This window comes from Poecilia latipinna, unplaced genomic scaffold (genome assembly GCF_001443285.1).
Source record: "Poecilia latipinna isolate Pla-1442-1.1 unplaced genomic scaffold, P_latipinna-1.0 Scaffold654, whole genome shotgun sequence".
NCBI lineage: Eukaryota > Metazoa > Chordata > Actinopteri > Cyprinodontiformes > Poeciliidae > Poecilia > Poecilia latipinna.
The window spans coordinates 269,979-295,857 of NW_015113270.1; the positions used below are offsets into that span (position 1 = coordinate 269,979).

Here is a 25,879-nt window from a genome sequence, read left to right on the forward strand (position 1 = left end):
GAAGCGTCTTCACACATCCGGCCACTCTGCTCGATTCTGGTTTGTCGCTGAAACCAGGATGGGAGCGAGCAGGAGGAGAGAAGGGTGTGTGTGTGTGTGTGTGTCCATGCAGGAAGGATGCTGTGTAGTAGAAAGGGAAGCGGGCGGGAGGGGGAGGAGTGAGCAGCTCCCCTGTCACTACGTCAGGAGCCATCACAGGAGCCTCTTTCTGCTGAAGGATCCGGGTGACTCCCTGCGCCGATATCATCCCAGTCGCCCTAAAATGCGCTGACCTCCTCATCCCAACGGTAAGATTATTTAATCCAACATCTCCCCTCCCCCCTCCACCGTTCCCCTCCGGCTTTTCTTGCTCTGCGTCCGTTTATAATCGGTTCTGTGACCATTTCACAGCCAAGATCCCTGACAGCCTCCTGATAAAAATGGTTCTTCGATGAGCCTAAAGCCCTTAAATGATAATAATTGATAATAAATGGTAAATGAAGCTAGAAATGGGTTTGAAATGTGTTTCTGGGGGCATTTTGTTGCCAGCTGCGTTCTGTTCTGGTTCCTTCAGAGAACCAGCATCTTCCATCCTTCTCATAGATCACGTTGTGTTCTGTTTAGCGGTTTTAAGCAGCGCTAACCCGCAGCTCCAGATTTCTAAACCATGTCTGCTAATTAGCGCTGGTTTCGGCTCCGGTGCCCTTGCCTCTCTCCTCTCCGCCTCGTTTCTAGATTCCGCCTCGTTTCTCCTCTCAGATGAAATCCTCACAGCCTGCCTGGTTATCTGTGGTTTTATCTGCTGTGAATCGTGAAGGAGGTTGTAAATGTGCATCCTTGGAGGTGTCCTGCGTCGTGTGCAAAAATGACCTTGTGGAAACCCAGCGGGGAGGATAAGATGGAGAACGAGTGATGAGCAGTTTTTCTTTTTTTTCGGTGTATTTTCGGGTCTTTCTGTTTGCTCTGCTCGGATCCTGCGCTGCAGTTGGACCTTGCTCTGGTTTGTTTATGATGTGAGGCAGAGTGCATCCTCAGCGCTGCTGGCTGATTAATTCATGCTCCACCGTTACCATGAGATGGATTTTACAACTTTGCATGTGTGATGTCTTGTGTCGCTGTGTGGCAGCCATCCTGCAGCTCAGTCGGCCTGTGGGATGAGACGCTGCAGCGACCCGTCACCAAGCAGAATATGGGACTGAAAATAGGTTTTATTCTTCCTCAGGAACCAGATTAAAGAGCTCCAGCCCAGTTTGTTTGTTTTCAGTTCATGTGTTCATTTGGTCCCCTCCTGATCCGTTGAACAGTTTGGGTGTTTCCCCTCATGCTCTCACAGGAGACTCATTGTATTCGATTTTATTTCTCACTGAGCTGCCGTCGCAAAATTCAGTGTCGATTTTCAGCAACATGGAAAACTGAACACTAAAAAACCCAAATAAACCAGTTGGCCCATTTGGATGGACTGTCTCCTCACTCATGTCCAGAGAAGATCCTAAAGGTCAGAGGTCAGAGTGGTGCAAATGAAAGACTTGCTGTTTTACTAGGACACTCAGATCAGGACAATTTGTCTGTCCTGCAGTAAAATACAGAGCCAAATTAGTGTCAACATAGAGTCAATATATGGCCAATACAGGACCAATAAAGAACCAATACAGGACCAATATATGTCCAATCCAACCTGGCATTGAAGCAGAGCATCTAATGAACTCAGCCTATTTGTCTTTGTGCTCTGGAAGGAAACTGGAGTTAAAAACTAATTTTGCAGCTGCTGCAGCTTCTGGATTTTCTTTTTTATTGAATCATTTAGACTCCAGGTTTGTTTACAATATTATGATTAAAGAAGTGACCTGAGCTGGATGAGGATCTGCTGTGTGAAGCTGACTTCTCACCAGGTACTTCAGGTTCCTCCTGTCAGGTTATTTGGACTCTTTGCTTCTTTTTTCCCTGTATTAATTACTTATTTTCATATTTTTTCTTTATCTGTGTTTATTTCCTCTGCTAGTTCAGTTATTCTTATTTTAATTTAGTTATCCTTGTTCTGTTTTACTCAGCTTAGTGTGTCTTTTATTTATTGTTTGTTTAGTTATTAATTTCACTTGGATTCATTTTTCTCCAGTTTGTTGCTCCTCCCTTGTGTTTCTCTCTCTCCCTCCCTCCTCCGTCTTTGGTTTCGTCTCTCAGCTGCAGCCTGTTACCAATCAGCCTCTGGTTCTCTGTGCAGCAATCAGCTCACCAGCATTTAAGCTCCTCAGTAGCTGCGTTTCCATTACAAATGTGTGCAAAGCTTTGTCCATATTCTGATAATATAAAAAAACAACTTAAGTTTGCAGTTGCTGTTTCCATTAAATAAGAACTGAAATTAAAATCACACATGAATGAGCTTCTTCACAAACCTGAGGCCAAATCCGTCCCACGTAGTTTTTATGTGTCCTGCTGGACTCCAGAGATAATCGTTGTTTGATTAAATATTATCACTCAAATCAAAGCAGTTTTTATCTTCTTACTGCCAAATTACATCAATCAGTTCCTCCAGCTGTTTGCAATTCTGTGATCATGGAAATTAACATAAAATCACGAGAAGCTTGCACTTTTTCACGGTAATGTATAATTTCAATTTCTTATAACTTTTTCTCAAAAATGGTCGAAAACACTGGGTTTAAGTTAAGTTGAACCCAGGTGGAAGTATTTCTTTCTTCCACAGCTCGGTCATATCATCTATGACCGATACGGCAAGTAAGAAAAAGTCACATTTACCCTCATATATAGGTATGCAAATGATTTTTGCAAATATTTCTAATTTAGTCCCACAAAATCAGTGATTTTAATTGTGGAAAATTTGTTAATGTGTTTTATCAATACATTTTGGCACAAATGGCCCTTTGAGAAAATTCATAATATTGATATGGAACAAAATGAAGATGAGTTTTCTACCCAGAAACTAGCAGCTCCAGTTCAGATTCATCCTTCTGTCATCTTCGTTTTTCTCTGGACTTTGTTCACACTGAAGCTGCATTAATTTTGTCAAACTAGTTTTGGTGGATGTTGTGAGAAGAACTTTGATTTTGCTAAAATCCATTAAACTGAGCTGGTGCTGATTGTTTTGTTTTCTTATTCGACACGTTACAAAACCCAAACAACCCAGATTTAAGCTCATTTAATGATCAATGTTGACTCTGTGGCCCCTGGCCCGGCCTGCAGCACAGTATTTCCATTGACAACGAGCAGCTGCAGCAGCAGCTGCAGCAGCAGCAGCATCTTTGTTTGGTGTTCCTATTTTCTGCCTGCTGCCCTGCTGATTGGACCGCGCTCCCGTCTGTCCTGAGATTATCCCGTCACGTTCCAGCTCCCCTCTCCGAGTCAGATACAGTAGCAGAACATCTTAAAACACGGTGGAGCGCGGCGACGCTCAGCCATCAGCGCCGCTCTGTGAACATCAAGGTGGCTTTTACGGATCGAACCGCCTCATTTGCACTTGTGGAGACATCTGTTTGGACCTCACACCCGCCATGTCTCTGCTCTGCTGCAAGGCAGAGGAATAATCAATGGCCTTTTTCTGTCAGCTGCAGATGAAAGAGGGTTGGAGCAGCAATTAGAGTGGAGCGCACCATAAATAACTCACAGTGCATCTTATTTCTGCCAGAGGTGACTTCATGCTGTCCTCTGGTTCAGGATGGCAGGAGGATGTTTGATGAAACATCAGGGATCAGGGGTGTCCAAATCGCTGATTCAAAAGTTCTCACAGGCCAAGAAAATAAAAATAAAACTAAAATCAAGCAAATAAAGTAGTCCAGTTTTTTGTAGGAAAGATCCTTTTGATCATAGATCCAAAAGGATTTTGCCTGTTTGCTGTAGGAAAAGAAAGGCATCTAGTTTTTAAATTTTTTGCTTGATTTAATAAATTTGTTCCCATTTCCAAAGTTTTTCATGATACTTTGCGATACTATTGTGATAAGGATAAAAGTGATGACAAGAACAACATATTACTCCTTTTTATGTGACTGTAACTTTGTGTCACAGCATTTACAGCCCCACAGACACAAATGACTCACTTGAAAACATTCCCAACCATAATACACTTCTTTAGGACACCAGTCATATGAATAAGTGTGTTTGTATCACTAAGTTGCACATAGTAACTGTATTTTTACATTTCCTAGTATTTATTGATGCTTTCATTCAACAATCCATCGTCAGTCTCGACAACAAGGACAGTTCTGGGAAGTTTTAAACGCCATTAAGTGGAATTTATGGTGACAACGATAAATCATAATCCTTATGACAAGAAATTTATCATGATAATGATAAATGGTACGATAAATGCCCTGCTGCAGGTTTTGGGTCACTTTCTTCCAAAATGTTTGCTACATTTACTCAATTTTAATACATTTAATAAAAGCTGAATGTGGTGCAGCTTTTCAGTAAAAACCTCTGGACACACGTGGTTCTAGTTATTATTAAAGCTTGGTTATTAAAAGATGAATACTTTGTGTTATGCTTGACTGTTTCCATGTTTATAATGATTTGACCCTGATTTAAAAATAAAAAGGTCAATAGATAAACATTTTCTGTACTTTGGCAGTGAATTATAAATCTGCTCATCTGAACTTGTTTTTTCTTCTGAATGAACATGATGCAAACAGAACGATGAGCAGATCTGGAATCACACGACCATGGAAACGACGCTGCGCTCGTTGCTCTCAGAGCGCCGGGCTGCAGTGTCTGCAGACGGCATGCTGATATGTGCATCATGAGTTAGGCTTTCACAGGTTTTATAATCACCTTTTTAAATCCCTGCAGGAGGTTTCTGACTGTCACAAAGAATTTAGTCCTGTTGCAGGAACTGAACCTCTGTTTCTTTAGGCTAAACTACAAACTCAGCTAGTGAGGTTTGTGGAGGCAGACTGACCTGCTGATCTCTCCAAGCTAAATTTGGTTCTGTTTTGGTCGAGTACTTTGAATTGACTTTAGGTTAAAACAGCAGAGATCAGCAGCTCAGGTGGGAGAAACTGTTGATATGATAAATAATAGTTACTCTTACTGGAGGAGTGGCTTAGAGGAGACCAAAATGGAGGTCTGCACATTACCCTGACCATGCTGTTAGCTTGCGTTGTTAGGTGATTGAGCAGTACTTGCTTATTTGTGATGTTATATTCTGGAGGTTTTGAAATGGCTCATTTTCCAGACACCAAAAAACATTAATTTATTACGAAAACTGGCTGGAAGTTTTGGTTTCTTTAACTGCTGGGTTGTTTTTAGAATCAGTAGAAACCCAATTGGAAGTACAAAAATGTGCAGATTGTGAATTTTGCATAAAGCATCCTCTTCAAGTGTGAAAAGTCACAAAAAGACTTCCAGTAGAATTTCTGCAGAAGATTTTGCGACTGTGACTTGACTAGAGGGGCTTTTTGTTAGCTTAAAAGAAAGTGGAGCAGTTGAAGGGGTATAAATGCTTGTGCTGCTCATTGTAGATGTGCATGGAGGACACGGTAGGTGTAAACATCTGCAGGAGGAGGTGTCCTCATTAATTAAACTGCTGAGTGAATCCAGAGGTCTGACGATGTCTGCATCGTGGCTGTCCTGCTACAGAACCAGCAGCTTTCAGTTCCAGTTCCTCTCCTGCTGGAAATCGGTGTAAAAATGCTTCATTATTGAAATGCATTTCTGCCTTTTGTGATGTATTGGTTCTCAGCAGAATGATAGATAAACAATTAGCTGCACTACAGTTCCAAAGGTAATGAGCTTGTGGAGACATTTCTCTATTAGACCTGAATGAGAAGATGGCAAATGCAGTCCATTTATCCCTCACAACGTTTACATGCTTCCCTCAGCTTGGCTCCGTCTGACTGCCGTTCAGCCCGTTTAGCAGAGACCAAAGCCAAAATGGATGCAGGGCCTGACGTCACGCTGTTTGACATGGTGTTGCTATCCGACTTGCGGCCTCCGTGGATGCAGAGCCTCCCAGAGGAGACCTGCGTGTTGAGGTGGAGCTCTGGCCTGGTTGAGCTGAAAACAGCCAATGGTCGCCGGTGTGTGCAGCTCTGGGTTGGACGTGATGCAGCTGGAAGAGCTGTGTGACTTTGTGCAGATGAGGGAGCGTGAACTGGAGCGAGGCTGCTTTATTGCAACAATGCATCAGCGCGGGGGGAGGTCGAGTCGATGCTCAGACCGCTGTGCCTTCGGCCAGAGAAGAGCCATGAATTATTGAAGGAACTGAAAGAATCGCTCACTCAACATCAGCAGGAGTTAGTTTTTATTTACTTAGACTCCTGATACTGAAAATAAAGAAATGTTGACTTGTATACTTTTCGCTCACACAATTTGCTGCTCCTTTCTGTCTGAATTGGGTAAGAAGCTTTCATTCATTCTGCTCCCTGTTCTTGGAACAAGAAACTTTGAAATTGACTGAATAAATCTCATTTGTGTTTTTCCATCCAAACTAAACGTTCTCGAGACAAATTCAATGACTGTTTTTTACGGCTTGACCTTTTCTTTTGTGTTGTATTTGTTGGTGCCTCTTGACCAGGACTCCCTTGAAATCGTTGTATTCTCAATGGGTTAAAATTTTAAATAAATAATATACTCGGTGTTCAGAGCAGAGAAAAGATTTTGGATAAGATGGACAAGGTGAAGGAAAAAATGTAACAGAAGAAATAACAGACATCTGAGTGAAATGCTGTGGAATGACCTTTATCAGGTTCTTTACATTTTAAAATATGAATTACAGCAATTCTGCAAAGATATCAAAATGAATGGAAGTTGTTCCTGCCAAGATCGGCACAATCAGTTATGAGGTCTAGGAGGAAATTACATTTAAGGGTCAGTTTGTGTTGATTATTCACCTTTGAAATTAAAATAATCATTTGAAATGTGGATTTGTATTTTCTCAGGTTATCTTTGTGTGATATTAAAATTTGTTTGATGATCTGAAACATTTTTTTGCGTTAGAAAAAAGCTAAAACAGAAGAAATCAGACAGGTGTTGGTTTCAGGTGGGTCGGCTGCTCCGTCCTTCACATTCTGACTCCAACAGAACCGGAATGATGACAAGCAGTAAACATAAAGCTTTAAACTTACATGCTCCAGTTGTATGATTTTCAGCTGCTCCCTCTTTTGAGCGTTGATATGAAAAGAGCATCCAGCTGCATAATTTCCTCTAGTGGACTGTTTATTGTAGGCGTGGGTGTTTGTTTAATGAGTCTGCTGGAGGCGCTGGGTGTGATTGAGATTTCCAAACAGAAGAAGTTTTATGTAACATTTTAAATGTTCTTAAGAAGTATCTGAGATACTGAGGCCGGAGAAGGAGCAGACAGATTTGACTGATTCTCACATCGCTGAGCTGTCAGGGGGAACGATGCATTTATGATCACGACTTCTGAAGTAATCCCTGAGCCACATAAATCACTAGAAATGTCTGTATCTTCTTTTTTTTAGAGGGTGTTCCTGAAAAATAGCTCCAGCTTCAGTTATAAGCTGCAGCATTTCTGATCGGGAGAAAAAAAACATCTCTGCATGTGAGAAATGAATCCTGCGCTGCATGACATTACCAGCCATCTGCAGCTAGAAAAGGAATCACCACTTCCCCACCACACACACACACACACACACACACAGTAAATGGATGACATGAGAGGCAGGTGTGGAAAAACAGGAGGCTGGATGAAAACTATGCAGAACTGAATAAAGTGGCAGCATAAGGGAATCCAAGCATTACTGAAGAAAGATTATAAGGTATGTAAATAACCAAAACACACTGGAATACGACGGGGAAACTGAGCAGATGGAGAGCAAAACAATATGTTCACTTAAAGTTGATGAAGCACAGTTAAGATAAAAAAACACACAAAGTCTTTTGAGATGGAACAAAATCTAAAATCTCCTCACATTGAAAACTTGAAGAGATTTCAAAGATAAAAAATGAACAAAGCTACAGTACTGTTTTTTAGATATCCTCTGCTGCAAAATTCTTTATGTTGTTGCTGCTAAATAACAAATAATAATGATAAAGCTAAAAAAGTGACTTTAAATAAGCATTCTGTTGCCTCTGACCCCAGAGGATAACGGGACTCCACTGTATTCACAACGAGGTCAATCTGAGGTGAACCAAACACACAGCTAGGCTGTTATAAATATTAATATGATAAAGGAGAAAACACCAACAAAATGTCTGTGTTTGCATCATTTTGCTCGTATGCCTTAAACAAATTGAGCTGAGTGTATTTTATAGAGTGGATGTGTTTGGTGGTGTAAGCCATCGGATGTTAATGGTGTTGTGTTTTAGCTCTTTTATTAGTTTCTTCTCTCTCCATCCGTCTTCTCTGGTGCCCGGCCGTTTCCCTGCCAAAAGCTGCCTGCCGCTAAATGGATCGTTTATGTCCCTGAAGTAAAATATCCTGCTTCCATCAGAGGCACCAACACCTGATAAAGAGGGAGAAACCTATTCTAGGAGATAAAAGACATGCAGTAAATGTAGCTGTTGTAATGCTGAAGGATAAAATGAGACGCAGAGATTCAGACGCGGTGAATGGGCTGAAGGTTCTGTCGTCTGGTTATGACTTCTTTAGAAGCAGATGGGAATCTCCAGAGCTTCTTTCTGACATCAGAGCAAAATGCTGCAGATTAAAGTCATAGCTTTCTGATTCGGTGCATAAAGGTTTTTCTTTATATTTTCGTCCAGTCAGTGACTTTAAACCCAAAGCCCACCACCAGCTCTGGGCTCCACTTGAATAATCTTTTCCAGTTTCTGAAGGTTATAGATACATTTACTGCCTCCATTAGTGCAGGATTCATGGTAACTGATATAAAAAGTTAGTTTTGTCTTTTGCAAAATGTGGTGGTTGTTGATGAACTAAATATATTGTTTCAGGTAAGAAGAGAAGTAGGCTGTATCCTGTCATACCTAATCGTTTTGTTGCATCTGACCATGCTTTACCTCTCTGCCATCATACCTGCATCATAACCCCAGAGTCTAGTTACAGCTGGCTCTTTTAGTGTCACTTTATAAAGTTGCCCTACAAAACGTTGCATCTCACACTTAGTTCCTCACATAAACATTCTCATTGCAGGCTATCATACCATTTAAACTCACACCATCTAATTTTTATTGCATACTAAGTTGTACCATGTTGTCTTCTGGTACAGTCCAAAACTTACTGGGTTGTATCATATTACTGATTGCTACTATACACAGTTTTATGCTACCATAGTTTGTTGTATGAGGCATCTGAATGCAGTTCTGATCTTTTCCTTGGTTTTGAGAGGCTTAATGGACACATTATCAACTGGAACAGAGGAAATTCTCGACTCTCTAAAACAGCATTCATTGTGTTTTCCTTTCTGTCTCCTCTGCACTTTACTGCATCTGTTTAGCTGTGGCCTGAGATCGTGCTTCCCATCCCTACAGTATCATCTTTGCTCAGTAGAAGAAAATGAAATTACTTAATTAAATCTTTCATCAACTGCCTGCAACAGCTTTTAGTCTGTCCCTCGGCCTAACTGCGATTAAATTACCAACTCACACTTCATTAGAGATGTCAGAAGCATTTAGAAAATGACTCAGTTTCACAATAAACTTTTGCTTTGCTTTAACTCTAAGATGTATTGCAGATCAGATTTAGGTAATATAATTTTTAACAGTTTATTTAATGGGTGTTGTCAAATGCTCTCCATCTAACTCTTGCTTGGGAAAGGCTTCATCGTTATATTGATAATAATGTCATTGTAAGAAATCATTGTTCATCACTAAAATATTTAGCACATTTGAGTGATTTCTGATGAACAAATAACTTCTCCTCCTTTATAGTTTAGTTGTGAAGTAAAATAAGACGGGTGCACCAAGCTGATGTCCACCCACACCCATCTAGTAATGCAGTTCTGGTTTTAGGTGAAGCTGCTGATTTTTATTTGCAAGCCTGGACAGGAAGTGGTTTACAGAGTTTAGTCCCAGTCGCCCCCTCAAACAGGGTTGAGCTCATCAAGCTGGGCTCTAGACCTGTATCCAAGATGTTGGTTATCTTTCCAGAACCTTTGGACAGCAGTGGACACACTTTCACTAATCAGCTAACATGCTAGTGGCGGAGCAAGTACTTCGTTTAGCTCTGTAGCATTTTCGCTAACTTTGAAAACATTTGGCGCACTTAGCTTCGTCTAGATTATTTTTTCCAGATAAATCTGAAACGCTACTTTACTCGGTTGTTTTGTGTTGAACTTTTGGTTTTTGACTGTTAGGAATTCTTCTAATTAGATTTTTATATCCATGCTCTTGTTTTGAAGTGTGTAAATGCAACAGTTCGGTTTCCTCTCCTCACGTTATGTCTTTTTTAAAGAAACCTTCTTGAGCGACTAAGCTACAAATGAGTTGCTTGAGTCAGCAATATTCAGCTATGAAGCTTCTGCTAATTAAAAAGTTGGTATAGCGCTGTAGCGTTAGCAAAGCTAATGTTTATGATGGAGTAGTGTTCATAATGTCCACTACTGTTGGACAGACTAGGCGACATGGATGCTCTTCATGGCTTAATTCACCTTAAAATGTTAGAAAGAGGGTTTCCTGGAGAAGTTCCAGGAGACACAACCAGGTAGACTTTGGACTGGACTTATGTCTGGTCATGCTGCCGGGTAATTTTAGTTTGGATTTGTTTGAGGATCGGGTGATGGATGGATGGATGCTCTGGAAGCTTCCTCTCCACACATTTAATTGAACCTGAAGCTTTAGTCTTTCTCCTAGACTACTTACAGTCCACTAACTGCTGCTGACATCCCCGTTTCCTTTGCTTCCCTGCAGGGTTTGGTGTCTGAGTGGTGACCAGCAGCAGAGCAGGGAGCTGTCCACGGTCCTGCCTGGATCAGTCCACAGAAATCCACAGCAGACACTCATGTGCTGATCTCCCCCGTCCTCTGCAGCATCTCTCCGCCACCTCCAAGCATCCAAGATGGACGACGACGGGCGCTACCGAGACGGCCGCTCAGACTTCATCCGCGGCGCCAAAGACATTGCCAAAGTTGCCAAGAAGCAGGTTGGCAAAAAGGTCGGACGCGGCGTGGACAAAATGGCCGATGAGTACGTCAAGCGCTCCTACAAGCGCTTCGAAGAGGAAGACGACGACGACGATTACGCGGGCGTGCCGAGCAATGATGGCGGATATTACCGGAACGACAGCCGAGCCAACGATGATGAAGGCCACAGCGACTCCACCGAAGGTCACGACGAGGACGATGAGATTTATGAGGGTGAGTACCAGGGCATTCCTCGGGGTGACTCTGGGAAAACCGGCGGCATGGATGGCATGGCAGTCGCCGAGGCGCAGCAGTTCAGGGACCTGTCAGCGTTTGAGGGCGAGGTGCGGAAGGACCGGGAGGAGCTGGCCCAGCAGTACGAGACCATCCTGCAGGAGTGCGGCCACGGAAAGTTCCAGTGGACTCTCTACTTTGTTCTGGGACTGGCGCTGATGGCCGACGGCGTGGAGATCTTTGTGGTCGGCTTCGTGCTTCCCAGTGCGGAGAAGGACATGTGCCTGTCAGAGCCGAACAAAGGCATGCTGGGTAAGTCAACCGAGTTTTGGGTATGGCAGGCCATTTTAACATAAAATCGATTTCACTACATAGATATCTGAAATCGGTTTATGAATAGACATATTAGCAAATTAAGGTATTTCTAGTTATGTTTTGACTAGACCAAGTACCTGTTTGAGGTATCTCTTATTACATCCTGACTAGTAGGCCTGCACAATGACTAATTTTTCTGGATCATAATTTGGCCCAATTGTTATTGAGAATAAACGTTTTTCAAGTAATATAATGCTAATAGCATAATAATGCAAGAACACGTCCTGAAAGATCAATAAACTTTAAATTCTAATGAACATTTAACACTGGAACTGGAAGACATTTTAAATATGCAAAATAAATAAACAAAATATCATAAACAACAAGCCTTTGTGAACAAAACTGTCCTCCAAAAAAGGGATAATTCAGTTTTTGTTGAAAGAAAGAGAGAAAAGAGAAAAATTATAATTCATGCAAATGGAAATTATTGAGCTCATTTTAATTTCTCATTCAATTAATTAATTTATTGGTTATTGTTTATCTTTGAGTTGTATTGAGGTTTCCATAAATTACTGACTATCTGAAACACTTATTTCAGATAGCTTCAATTCACTTATGACTTGTCATAATTCTAATTAAAGGTATATTGAATGACACCATAATTCAACATATCCTTAATGTATTTTCAGATAGTAGCACAATAGATTTGACTTGTTCAAACATATCTTGAAAGCAAATTATGAATAGGCAGATTTAAATTGGAGATATGTAGAAGCATAATTCTGACTGGTCATAATTATATTCGAGATATCTTAAATTGTAATTACGGATGTTTGACCCGTCAAATGACAAATCTGGTGACGTCATTTCAGGTATTTTGGAAGGAATTTTGACTCGTCAAAATGTTAATAGTGTAATTTAATTCAGCATAATGAATTATTATTCTCACTGGTCAGAATGTAAATGCAGATATCTTAAATTACCGTTAGCAAGTAGCATTACTTGTGTCTGGTCAAAATGTGTTTTTTTAGATATCCAGAATGTAGTTACAGGAAGTCAGATGAAACTGATTTTATGTTAAAAAAACCTGCCATATTTTGCTTCTAGTTTGAAATCACTTTGTGCTTTTTATTGACTCTTTATTTTAATTTTAGCATCTTTGGCATTAGCTGCTTCCACTTCACTTGTCTCCCCTTGTTATTTAAAATCCTTGCAGTCGCTGCAGTTTTCATTTTGTGAGGCTGCAGCTATTTAGGACCCAATTGGCCGTGCAAGAGCCCGACAGCCTGACTGAACTCTCAGGCTCACGGTGTTATCAGTCGCTTCACCTGTGTTTCTGAGTGTTTGTTTGTGTCTGTGGATGTGAAAGGGGGCGCTGGCTTTGTGCTTCCTTTGTGTGTGCTGTTTGTCTTTCTAACACTGTGTGCAGCGCGGCTGGCTCTCTGTTTGCACTGAGTGGAAGCTGAAGACTCCGGGATTGTTTTTCCTACCCTGCGGGTTTATGTTTAATCAGCGTCCAGAACCACATGATTGTCTGCCGTTAGCTGCACAGGGTGGACACACAGCAGGAACCAGATGTATATCAAGGACTAATATATTAATAATTGCATACATGTGTTTAGAAAACACAATTATTTGCAGCAGATAATTTAATAACTTTGACTTAAACATCTTATTTTTGAACCTTTTTTAAGTTAAACAATCTTTACCATCAACTTCCATCCAAAATACATTACTTACAAACATTACTATTGGCATTTGATTTCAATTTTTAATTTGTTTTCTGTTCTCAGATAGTAAAATTATCTTCAAAGTTTCTTGATTTATTACTTTCCACTTTAGGTTGCTTATGTTGGTACATATAAAAAACTGTGAATATTATGAAGAAATTCGATAATTTTTTATTTTGTGTCAGAATGTAAAAGAAAGCGACACTCATATAGATTTATTAAACATAGAGTGAATATTTCAAGCCTTTATTTCTTTTCATTTCTATGAATATGGCTTACAGTATCTACACGATACTATATGAAAACCCAAAATTATGTGTCTCAAAACTTCACGACAGCTGCGTCACAATTATCCCAAAGCTGGAGGATAGATGAGAAATTCAGGTGCAATATGGAGGTGTGTGCTCCTGCACTGCAGGGAGCAGCACTACAGCAGTGGCCTGAGAAAAAGCCAGTTTTAATGGGATGAATTATTGTTTGCAGTTGAACGGTGAAACTCTGTTAATTAAAACCAGATGCAATATGAACAGCAGCTACAATGCAAACAGAATTACAACAACTTACCACCACGTTTGAGTCATAAATAATAAATAACAAGGCACTGTCAAAAAAAGTGCCTTAGTTAATTAGTTAGGTTTGAGGGCCTTGTAGCGCCTCCTAGAGGGCCACAGCTGCAACAGGTAATGACAGGAGTGGGATGGACTTGTAGGATGTTGTCTGTACAGACGGAGGAGAGCACAAACAATGATATACTTTATTTTTTTTTAGTTAATTAGACATTATTGATAGAGCACTTTTTGCATGAGCTCTAATTGTTTCACAAAGAAACAGAAAAGTAGGACTCTTACCAACTGAACTAAACTAGTAAAATGACGGTGATTCATATCAATAAAAGGGTTAAAAGACCAAACAAACAAAAAATAATAATCAGAGGAAGAAAAAAAAGAAACAAAAACATTGCAACATGAGTACAGCCCAGAGATTTCTGAGCTCTTGTTTGAGTCTTTGTCCACATTTGTACATTTTGTACTGCAGGGAGCTTTAAAATGCAGCTGGTCTCACCATGATGTTTAGCATTAATGTCAGCTCCTACAGCACGCTGCAGGGGAGGCACACTGCTGCAGTCAGTAAAATAATTCAATAAAAACTGAACATTTCACCCAGAGAAAGCAAGAAAAATTATAAATGTTTAAATTGTGAAAATACTTGAGTATTTATGGGTGAAGGCTTCAGTTAGGAGTCACGAGCGGCCTCCATTCTCTCCTTCGCTTGTTATGCAACACGTCTGACTCACAGTCGAAGAGGCTTTTTTTTTTTTTTTTTTGCTCCAACTTCTCTGCATCCCCTGATTTCCGACTGCTCCCTCCACTCTGCCCGCCCCGCTGCGCTCCATCAGCATGCAGTCTAAACAGTCTTTAACCTGAAGCACTGGGCTGGGATCGTGCGCTGTTTGCATGCGACACCCAGCGCACGTAGCAGAGGAGTCTCTGCAGAATGAGCTGCAGAATGTTAACATTTCAGACGATCCCAGAGAGGACGCTGTGACAGCTCATTTCACAAAACACTGCTTCGGTTTTTTACGAGGGGTTCCAGGGGCGTGTTGCTGAGGAAGATTTGATCAAGTAAGAAAACTAGCAGTCGGGAATTCAGAGTGACACAAATCGTGATGCAGCGTTGATGCTCAGTGAGCCGCAGGAGAAACACACTGGCTGTCATTGACTTGCCCTTCTTATGAAGCTGCAGCGGTTGCAGCTGCTGCAGCCAGTTTATTAGAAATACACAAAGTAGGAATTCTGCAGAGAAAGAGATGACTTCTGGAACAAACTGAGCTTAAATGCTTTTGATGTGTGAGAAATTTCATGCCATATTTCTGTCCTTCTGGCGGCCTGCTGGCCGCGCTGCGTTGTGCATTGCGGTGCTGCTGCGCCGTTTGCCTGCAGCATCCAGGAACCTCTCTGTATTACAATAAGTGTTTAACCTTTTGGTGGATTTTCATTGTCCTGATTGAGGGGAAACAGATGGGACAAAGACAAGATGGCAGATCTAATCAGGCCTGTCTGATTTACTGGTTCTTGTGGGACAGACTGGCATGAGAAAATTGGAAGCGTTATACCTGGCTATAATTAGCATCAAATCTTTGCTGCACATAAATGTAAGTGGATATGAGGGTCTTTTATGTTTAATGATGTGTTTTTATTGGCAGTAGTATTATGTTAAACCCAAGCTAAACCCCCATCTCTCCCACTCATCCACGCAGACTCAACAGTCCTGCAGTGTTGCACAGTTTTTTCTTTCTTTTCCCTCCCCACACACATCCACATGCATCCACTATCCCTGTGCCTCAGGGAGCTCTGCCACAGCGTTGGCTCGTGCTGTCCGCTCCTCCCTTTTTCTCTCTTTTTACTCCTCTTTTCATGCTCTTCATCTCCTCCTCCCACCACTTCCGCCTGAGATGCCCACCTTTGCTGCTTCTCTCCAACACCTTTTCCAGCTCGTTTCTCCTCCTTTCTGCACCACTGCTGTTTTGTGAAATGTTTCAGATCATCCGACAAATTTAAACATTAGACAAAGAAAACCTGAGAAGATATTAAAAAGGCAGTTTTCAAATAATTTCATAATTGGAGTAAAAAGCTTTCCAAAGCAACATGGTGTGTTTTAAAAAGTGCTTTGTTGTGGAATAGTAAATTAATTTTGAGCTGTGTTCAACTTTACTTCTGTCTGACCTGCAGAATCAAGACATGATCAAAACAGGACCTGTCTGTCAACAGGAAGTAGAGTAAAAGCTCCCAGGACTCACTGCATCATGCTACAGTCTAAGGAAATTCAAGAACAGAAAAGAAACAGTCAGTTTTCATCTGACCCTTATTTTGGGCAGATGAAGCTAAAAGTAGATCCAGGACTTGTTTTAGTGCTGCGCTACTTTCCTGTTTTAATCAGACGTGTAAATCTTAAATGTTTCAAATGACAGCAGACCTGAAGCATTTAATGCCTCATTTATGTTATTTGAGAGATAACAGACTGAGCCTGAACTCCTGGCTTCTCTTAGTAACTCTGAAGGTTATTAACACATCAAGCTGATGTATCATCTTGTGCAGTGACGACAGCAGGACAGATGGTGATCTGGTTCCACTGATTGGTGCTGCAGCCCACAGCGATATCCAATCAGAGATCTTTACTGAATGACCCGGTCACTCACTGTGATTGATTCGCCAGTACTCAGAAAGCACAACCATCATGTTTCCATCATATATACTGATCATTTTTAATTTGATCTAAATGTGTGACAATAGTAGTTTTTACTCAGAAACATGAAATAACTTTGAAAATGACTCATTTTGTTAATGAATGCAGAGTTTCCTGCAGTTGATTGGACAAAGAAGAGAAAAGTCACCTTCTTTCTGAGAACAGAGCTGCAGTTTTTCTCAGAGATTCACTGAATGAGTCACACGATTCAGATGAAGCAGAAAACGACTAATTTAATAAATGCCTTTAAAAGGCTGTTTGATCTGAAAAGCAAGGACGTTCCTTTTGATTTCATTTAGGTCAACAGCTTCCATCCTTGGTGCTCAGATATAATCAGAGTCGTTGGCCTGACACATGAATACCAACGTGAACAGTGGATGATCTTCTTTATCTAGTCGATACTTTGTACAGTTCTTAGCAGGATGTTTTATTTCCCTTCGTTTATTCATGTTACAATCAAAGATTTCCATGTATTTTTACTGAGCACATCTCTATCAATCTTTTTTCAATCTGGAGAGTTAAATATTCAGTCTTTTTTCAGGAACTGTTCAGTTTCATGATTGAAATTTTTCTGTGATTAAAAAGATTGAAGTTTGTGGTTGTAATCTGGAAAGGTTTTGTAGGAACTGTAAGCTGTGGCTTCTTCCTAAATGACCTCTGATTTACATAGTTTTTCCATGTTTTTATTCATGAGTCTTCAATTAGTATTTTCACCATTTTATTGCTCAACTTTGCATTCTGCCTTCTGATAGTTATGTGTTAGTTTCTCTTTTATTTTTAATGCTCACTTAATCACATTTATAGTAATGTTTCTCTTCTTTGCATATTATTAAGGTGTGTATTTTTAGATAAGTAAAAATACCAATATGCTGATGGACTAATGTCTCATTACGGCTGCATTTCAACGTGTTAGAGGTCGTTGACTGGAGTAGATTTGCCTTTTGCAGACATAATCCGAGGTCAGTTTAAGTCTTCATGGCTAATCCCTGAGTTACCAGCTTTTTTGAGCTTTTTTGAGGTTTAAGATCAGAATTTGCACCTGATCAACATCTGTCTACAAATTTAGAGCACAAGAGTGTATCTGTGCATAACAGCCTGATGACGTTGCATGAACACAGCAGATCCAGATCCATTTCCACAGACAGAACAAGTCTCTTGAAATGTAGACATTCATTTTGTCTTTTGCGTACGACGTTTTAAACAAATAAAATGTCATCATTTAGAAGAACTTCAGTTTAATGGACATTGAATTATTTGGATTGTTAGTAAAGTTACACAGTCAAAAATGAAGCTGCAAGCTATATAATTAGCTAGAAAGCTACATATTTAGCTCACAAAACATATTTAGTTAGCAAGTCAAATATTTAGCTTTCAAATAAATATTTTATTTGGAGTTAAATATATAGATTAGAGTCAAACAATTAGCTCCAAGCTACATATTTAGTTAGCAAGCTTAATATTTAGCTCCAAAATAAATGTTTAGTTACCAAGCTAAATACTTAGCATAGAGCTAAATGTTTTAGCAGAGCTAGATATTTAGCTCAATGCTAAGTAAGGAGCAGGTTGTGAGTGAGTGTCTGGACCAGTGGAAGGGATGTGGCTCATGTTGAGTCCCAGCTCTGATTTTGATTCTGTTGTTTGCCTTCCTGATCATCATTTAAAGAGTCCAGAATCTTCCATCTCTAACGTGTCGGACATTTTTTAAACAAGCATCGCTAAACTTTTAAATCTAGTGTTATCAGCAGCAATTATTATTTCAACATTTTTGTTGCCATAAATAAAATAGTTTGTTTTTGGTCAAACCACACAACAGCATAAGCTCACCACGTTCCTCCCTCCCAAACTGATTCCTTTCTGTGATCAATCAATGTGGGGTTGAGTTATTGCTGAACGCATCCATTCATGTTCACAGCTGGGTTCGGTGCTCCAAGCAAAAGGTTTTAATTAGAGATTCACACAAACATAAAAACCCAGAACAGAGGATTTCCAGTTCAGTCCTCCACAACGGGCCTGTTTGACTCCTGCGAAACAGCCAGTTGTTTCAATCTGTGACGTATCAATTTCAGTAATAACAAGTTGAAAGAGGCAAATCACTACCTATTATACTGGATAGTCTATAAATCAATCCTTCTCCCCTGCTTAGTTGGAAAATGGCAGTATTCTCATTAAATTGCTTGTTCTACTAAAACTGTGACTCTGCTCGGCGTGGAAGACACAATCAGTAATTGCCTCCTGGGAAACGGTCTATTCAACTTCATTGACTCCGTTGTAGACGTTGGTGTATCTTAATTGAAACACAAAGCCTAGTTTAGACTGCAACTAGAAATACTAATGATACTTTGGCTCTCAGTGTTTCTTACCATTTTGAAGCTGTGGATGAACATATGAGTTCATCCACAGGGAGATAAAAACACTATCACACTTCTGTCTGTATCGTCATGTATGAAATACAGTCGACTAATTTAGCAGTTTGAGATCAACAAAGTGAACATCACTCTATAGAAAACCTGCTAAATATATTTCAAACACCTAACAGGGACCTCAGTGCATAACTTGCATTAGAAATGCACCAAATGTTAATTTCATTGAACCATTTTCAAGCTTTGGATGAAAAATGAGCATTAAATGTTTGATTTTCTAGACTTTCTTGCTGATTCAAGGATATGTATCTCTAATAATGCTTAATAATTACAGACATTTCTACATAGATTTACATTAAAATTACATTAGCTTTCATATTAGCTTAATTTTAAAATTTTCACCCATCAGTCTTTTGGTTTTTGACTTGACTCAATGCACTCACACCGACAAATCAGATAATTGAAGAATCTGGATTTGTTAAACCTAGTTTGACATGCAGAGCCACAGATTTTAAAATAGAAATTAAATTTGAGTTATTCTGGATGCCAAAAATGACCCAATACTTTACACTCTGCAGTCTCATCTGCAGGTTGTTTGTGTAATCTGCAGATAGTTGTTGAAGGTAAATATTTTGACTGAAATGTCCAGAAAAATTATACCTTTAGGTTTGGAAAGATAAGGAATGAAAAAATGAACATTGTGTAAGAACCGTGTTTTTACGTTTTTCACTGCGTTCTAACTTTACAGGAAGAATATTTCATACCAACTTGAGAAAAAATCTGTCTTTTCCCCCCCAAGTGCAAATTATCAAACTAATAAAATGCAGGAAATTTTCCAGCTACCCTCCTGCAAATATAATCAATAAGAGATAAAATAGGTTTATCTCTTCATTAGTTGAAGAGATAAATCTACTTCAACTAATGAAATACAACTAAAACTGATTAAATTTATATTTTTCTAGATTTGAACATTGCAAGTAAACAAAATAACACTTTAGTTTGGCCTTTAACTAAACATTATGTAAATGTATGCAGTAACCTTTTTCTCTTTTGTCATGCAAAACAATACTCTTTGCTCCATATTTGAATGTTGACAATAAATTTTCAGCTTGATTTAAATGAAAACCTTCACTTAAGCACAAAAAAATAATCAGTTCTTTTCATCCCTGATAACACTCAACTATATTAAAAACTCAGATTTTAATAACCGTCAGCTGAGAGAGTTTTTTCTAAACAACTGATGCTCCATTTTCTTGCAAGAAACATTTCAGAGGATTATTCTTCAATTCTCCCGTAACGTTTCATCTTTAATGCAAATCTTTTTAGAAGTCCAATAAGATTTACCATGGAAGTAATTTACAGCAAATTAGAAATCTAATGAGAGTGAAAGTGAAGCCTTGAAGTGCCAGGCGTGAGTTTATCCGAGAATAATAACTCATTATCATCCTGTCTGCCTTTCTACTTCATCTCTTCCAATCATTTCACGCTGCTGATGGACCGACTCGTCCCTGTCCGCTCCTCTTCCTCGCAGGTCTGATCGTGTACCTGGGGATGATGGTTGGAGCCTTCGTCTGGGGCGGCCTGGCTGATCGGATCGGTCGGAGACAGACCCTGCTCATTTCGCTCTCCATAAACAGCGTGTTCGCCTTCTTCTCGTCCTTCGTCCAGGGATACAGCTCCTTCCTTTTCTGCCGTTTGGCCTCTGGCGTCGGGTAAGCAGGCAGATGAATCACGCAGGGAGTCACAGCCACTGTGATGCATAAACAGCAGCTGAGGTGACGAGCAGTGAAATGCTCAAAATCACAAAATACATCAAGGGAAAGGCACCGAAAATGCAGCAAAAGAGCATATTGAGTCCAAAGTGATCAGTTCATGTCTTCAAAAATATATTTTTAAAATTAAAAGTATAGAAAGAGACATTAAAATGTACATTTTCACTTATCGAGAGAAAAAAAATCAAAACCAACCTGGCACTGTGTGGAAGCACAATGATTCCCATAGATTAGGGTTGGACAATAAATCAATAACAATATTTAACAATGTGATAAATATTCAATATTCAATATATAGAATATTGACTGAATTCTGATCCAGACCCGCACAGCATTGTGGGAGATGTAGGCAGAGCTAATGAAGCCAATGGCGGCACCTGCTAACTCACTCAATCTTTGGTTACCTAGCAACTCATGCACTCCTTGGTTACCTAGCAACAGCCTGTGGAGTAACACAGGCAGCAGCAGTTTAAAGTTTCACCACCACGCCTCCTAACTGCTTAAAATTAAAAATCTAACGGAGCAGAGTGAAAACTGTGGATAAAACAGGAAAGGTCGCGTCATCAGTTTGGCAATATTTTATACATTTAAAACAAAAACTAATCAATAACTATCCATATTGATAATTATAGATATCAGCTCATTTTTCTTGCTGAAAAGTTAGTTGTAAGTTAGTTTTGTCTTATTTCAGGTGAACTTAAATATTTGCTCCAGAATCTGGATGAAAATACAAGGTAAGGTTTCGTGGTTTTGCAGTGAAGTGTGTGAATTCATTTATTCATTTACTTATTTTGCAGATTAAAGATTTGGGGCACTACAGCAGTTCCACTGAAATTATAAAAAACAAACAAATAATTGATGTGGCCTAGTCAAAGTGTGATCCTAATACAAGCCAATCATGCCTGAAAATCCTCCATATGACTGAATGAAAGCATTTCTGCAGAGAAGATAAGCAAAAGACTCATTGCAAGGAGTTTTAAATGCTGAATATCAGTTGAATGGGGCCTTTTGCATCAGAACAATGTAGAAAATCCAAAAATTGGGTTTATTTCAAACCCCTTCCTAAGAGCTTCAACACAAAAATCCCACTTCGAATGTTTTCTCTGCTTAAATACGTCTCAACACTGGCCTTCATTTTCTCTTACCTTCCTTTCAAGAGCATAATTCATCTTTTGATCGCCTCTTTCTCTGCTTTTCTGCCTCTCTCTGTAACTCTGCAGCATCGGAGGCTCCATCCCGATCGTGTTTTCTTATTACTCTGAGTTCCTGGCCCAGGAGAAGCGTGGAGAGCACCTGAGCTGGCTCTGCATGTTCTGGATGATCGGCGGTATCTACGCCTCCGCCATGGCCTGGGCCATCATCCCACACTACGGTGAGAAAAACAAACAGGTCTCTGAGTCAGGCTCTGTTTGGAACGTCATTTCAGGACATAATGAATGAAAATAAGGCATTAAAAGAACCGGAACCGTGTATGTTTGGCCAGATGGGACTATTTTGATTATCTGTCCTTGTTAGGCTGGAGCTTTCAGATGGGCTCGGCCTACCAGTTCCACAGCTGGAGGGTTTTTGTTCTGGTGTGTGCCTTCCCGTCTGTGGCCGCCATCTCTGCCCTCTCCACCATGCCTGAGAGCCCCCGCTTCTACCTGGAGGTGAGCTGCCAGCTTCCTCCCCCGATGCTTCAATCAAGTTCATTTGTAACTGTCTTTATGTGGCTCTGAAGGTTCAGGTCAGAGTCCATCACTACACCCAAATTTCGGACCTTATCTCAAGTTCCCAGCTGTAATAAGTGAAGCTGTGCATTGACTCTAGTTCGCTCCTCTTTAGGTCCAAAGATAATAACTTCAGTTTTGTTTCTGTTTAGCTGGAGAAAGTTTTGGCACATAGATATAATGCAGAAATAATGTTTGATTCTCAGACACCCTTCAGCATGTCCTTCAGCAGTGCTCTAGTTATTTGTCTTGTTTTCCTTTTGCAGAATGGGAAGCATGACGAGGCGTGGATGATTCTGAAGCAGGTCCATGACACCAACATGAGGGCCAAAGGTTACCCAGAAAGGGTCTTCTCTGTAAGTCGCACACAGCACAGGTGATACTGAGCATAAGTGAAAATGAAGGACTGAAGATGAGATCTCTTGCTGCCAGGTGACCACCATTAAAACGGTGAAGCAGATAGATGAGCTGGTGAACATGAGCGACAGTGCGGCCTGGCATGAGAAATGGAGGCTAAAACTCTCCTCACTTTTCCACCAGGTTGGTTTCAGAGATGCCTCTGACTGATTGCTCTCTTCTTGCCATTGTTCCTTAAATGTAATCAGTATCTCTGTGGTTTTGTGTTCTTTCAGGTGTGGAATAATTTCCAAACCGTTTTCTCCCCTGAGTACCGCCGCACCACCTACATGATGATGGCCGTGTGGTTCTCCATGTCCTTCAGGTAAGACCAGGTTGATGCTGTCAGCCAGACTTTCTGACAGAGTTAAAGGATTAAGAATTTACAGTTATTCACTTTCTGTAAAATAGTGGGAGAGAATAAAATAAAACAGCAACATTTCTACTAACTTGCTTTGATTCATTTTAAATTAAAGGTGCACAATATTTCTGTTCCTGTGAAGCCATTTAAAAGGTGCTTTCGAAAAGTAAAGGTTTTGTGTGAATTTTCCACAGTTTGGCTTTTTGGGACTGATTTTCCTTTTCTTCCTGCAGCTACTACGGCCTGACCGTGTGGTTCCCTGACATGATCAAGTACCTGCAAAAGCAGGAGTATGCCTCGCGCACCAAGGTGTTTGTCAAGGAGAAAGTGGAGCATGTCACCTTTAACTTCACTCTGGAGAACCAGGTCCACCGTCAGGGGCAGTACTTCAACGACAAGTGAGTCTGCTGAGGTCCCTCATTACAGGCTGACAGGAGAAACTGCAAGAGGGAAAAATGGTTTCTGTCATCAGTGCTTTCATTTTTATCATAGGTTATGTTTTGTTACTGTCAGTTTGAAGCAGATTTTATTCTTTTTAGAAACACTGTTTGACTTGCAGGTTATTTTATTTGCTCATGTACTTGTTTGCAGGTTCATGAATGTGAAAATGAGATCTATGGTGTTCGAAGATTCGCTGTTTGAAGAGTGTTACTTTGAGGATATCACCTCCAGCAACACTTTTTTCAAGAACTGCACATTTATTGCCACCCTCTTTTACAACACTGGTGAGGAATTCACACACGGGCTTAGTGGTTCTGGAAACTGTAGTCCAAAATCTAAAAGCATTAAACATCTTTGGAAAAAATGAAGAGTCCACTGCACTGAACCCGACTGAAAACCTGATGATTATTCCACCAAATATTGATTTCTGAATTCTTCCCGAGTTAAAACATTAGTGTTGTTGCTTCTAAATGAATATAAACTTGTTTTCTCTGCATTACTTGAGGTCTGAAAGCAATGCATCCTTCTCGTTATTTTGACCATTTCTGAGTTCATAGAATAAAAGAACAATGTTCATTTTACCCAGACATTTACCTATAATAAGTAAAATCACAGAAACTCATCATTTCAAGTGCTATGTTTATTCCAGTGCTGTATGGATGCCATCATTGTGTTTTTAGGCTGCGATCAGTAATGATGATAGAATCTGTTGTATGTTTTTGTTGGTTAGGTTTAATTAGCTGAAGTTGCTTTTTTTTTTTTATTATTTTCTGATATATAAGTTCTTTTTATCCCTGCTGCTTTTTACCGACACCCGTTCTGCCTTCGCAGATCTTTTTAAATACCGTCTGATCAACTGTAAGCTCATAAACAGCACTTTCCTGCACAACAAAGAAGGCTGCCTGCTCAGTGATGTCAGTGATGAAAATAACGCCTACATGGTCTACTTCGTCAGCTTCCTGGGTACCTTGGCAGTGTTGCCAGGTAACATTGTGTCTGCGCTCCTCATGGACAAGATTGGGCGTTTGAGGATGCTTGGTAAGATGGAGAACGGGACAAGTATATGTAGCATTTGCTCAGATGAAAGTATGGAGAAGGAGAGAGAGCTAGTGTAAATAAATATTTGACTTATGACATTTTAAATCATAAATGTGTTAGTCCCAAACAAAAGTTTGAACATTTTGCATTTGTCTTGCGTTTTGCTAAATTCATGCAACACAGCATGTTGTAACATAACTTAAAAACAGCATAAATATGCTAAATTGTCCTAAAATTGTTAAATTGTGCACTAAAATCCAGATCTGAGGCTGAATGTTTAAAATGTTGTGGGAGTGACCAAAAAATACGACCCATAAATTAGCACCATGTTTGGTGCTAATTTATGGGTGTCAATCAATCTCTGAACGCTCATAGCTGCGTGTTGGTCCTGTTCTCAGGCTCCTAACAGAAGAAGAAGAAGTTTTATTTATGTAGCACTTTTTCAGCAGCAAGGCAGCTCAAAGAGTAGATGTGCAATTCATATGATATTTTATGCATTTCAAGAAAAAACAGCCCTTGAATAAAACAGCAAGCAGTGTTGCATGACTGCTTATGGTTTTTTGTTAATTCAGAACTATATTTATAATTACTGATTGTTTATTAGGCATTATTTTATGCTTTATAACTTCACAATAAATATAATCACAATCAGATTGAATGAAATATGACATCAAGTTGAAAAGTACTCTTGTTTTTTCTTAGGGGTGTTATGGGAGTGATATCATCTCATTCAGGAGGAGCTATAGCTCCCCCTAGTGTCGATCTTCCCCAAAGACGCATACAATGTTACCAGGTCACGACCTGTTGAAGTTTAACCAGACTTAAACAGCATTTTCTGATCAAAATCAACAATGAAGTAAATTAGATTTATGTACATACTTGCCATTTTTCTTATATTTGAACAAAACATAAAAATCTTTTGTTAGCAAAGATAGCTTAAGTCCTACAGGAAATCACATTTGCAATTTCATACCATCCTGCTTCCTTTCTGTACTCCTAGGAAATTTACCTGTTGTTTATTTTGAGTTTGTTGACTCATATATAATGTCAAATTATGACCCCAATCAAACTATAATAATAATAAACATCCTGCTTGTAAATACCATTTTTTGGAATTACATAATCACATTTCCTTACTTTAAATAATGGGTAGAAAAAAAATTACATCCAATCATTCAGGTGTCAAAGCAGGTACAAAATGTCCTCTGCATCCACACTGATGCATGATGGGTACAAAATGTTCTGATGGCTCCATTACTAGACAGAAAACATATTAGGACTGCAATCAGTTCACCTTGAATCAGTTGAAAACATCA

The 25,879-nt window shown here is 39.8% G+C and overlaps 1 protein-coding gene across 1 annotated transcript; it reads left to right on the forward strand.

Annotated features, from left to right (window-relative positions):
- The first annotated feature begins 131 nt into the window (after positions 1-131).
- sv2a (synaptic vesicle glycoprotein 2A) lies at positions 132-24,655 on the forward strand. The gene is made up of 11 exons (XM_015043875.1): positions 132-287; positions 10,753-11,510; positions 20,378-20,558; positions 21,839-21,990; positions 22,134-22,267; positions 22,594-22,683; positions 22,760-22,867; positions 22,960-23,048; positions 23,318-23,482; positions 23,676-23,809; positions 24,357-24,655. Exons 2-11 carry the CDS (start codon positions 10,901-10,903, stop codon positions 24,638-24,640), a joined length of 1,947 nt encoding a protein of 648 aa, XP_014899361.1. The 5' UTR covers positions 132-287; positions 10,753-10,900; the 3' UTR covers positions 24,641-24,655.
- The last annotated feature ends 1,224 nt before the right edge of the window (positions 24,656-25,879 follow it).

What these genes read in the sequence shown, in the direction of transcription:
- sv2a (XM_015043875.1), top strand. Translation starts at nt 10,901, where the DNA reads ATGGACGACGACGGGCGCTACCGAGACGGCCGCTCAGACTTCATCCGC. An exon ending in ACCCAGAAAGGGTCTTCTCT is followed by an intron (nt 22,684 to 22,759) that starts GTAAGTCGCACA and finishes TCTTGCTGCCAG; the next exon opens with GTGACCACCATTAAAACGGT. An exon ending in GGGCAGTACTTCAACGACAA is followed by an intron (nt 23,483 to 23,675) that starts GTGAGTCTGCTG and finishes ACTTGTTTGCAG; the next exon opens with GTTCATGAATGTGAAAATGA.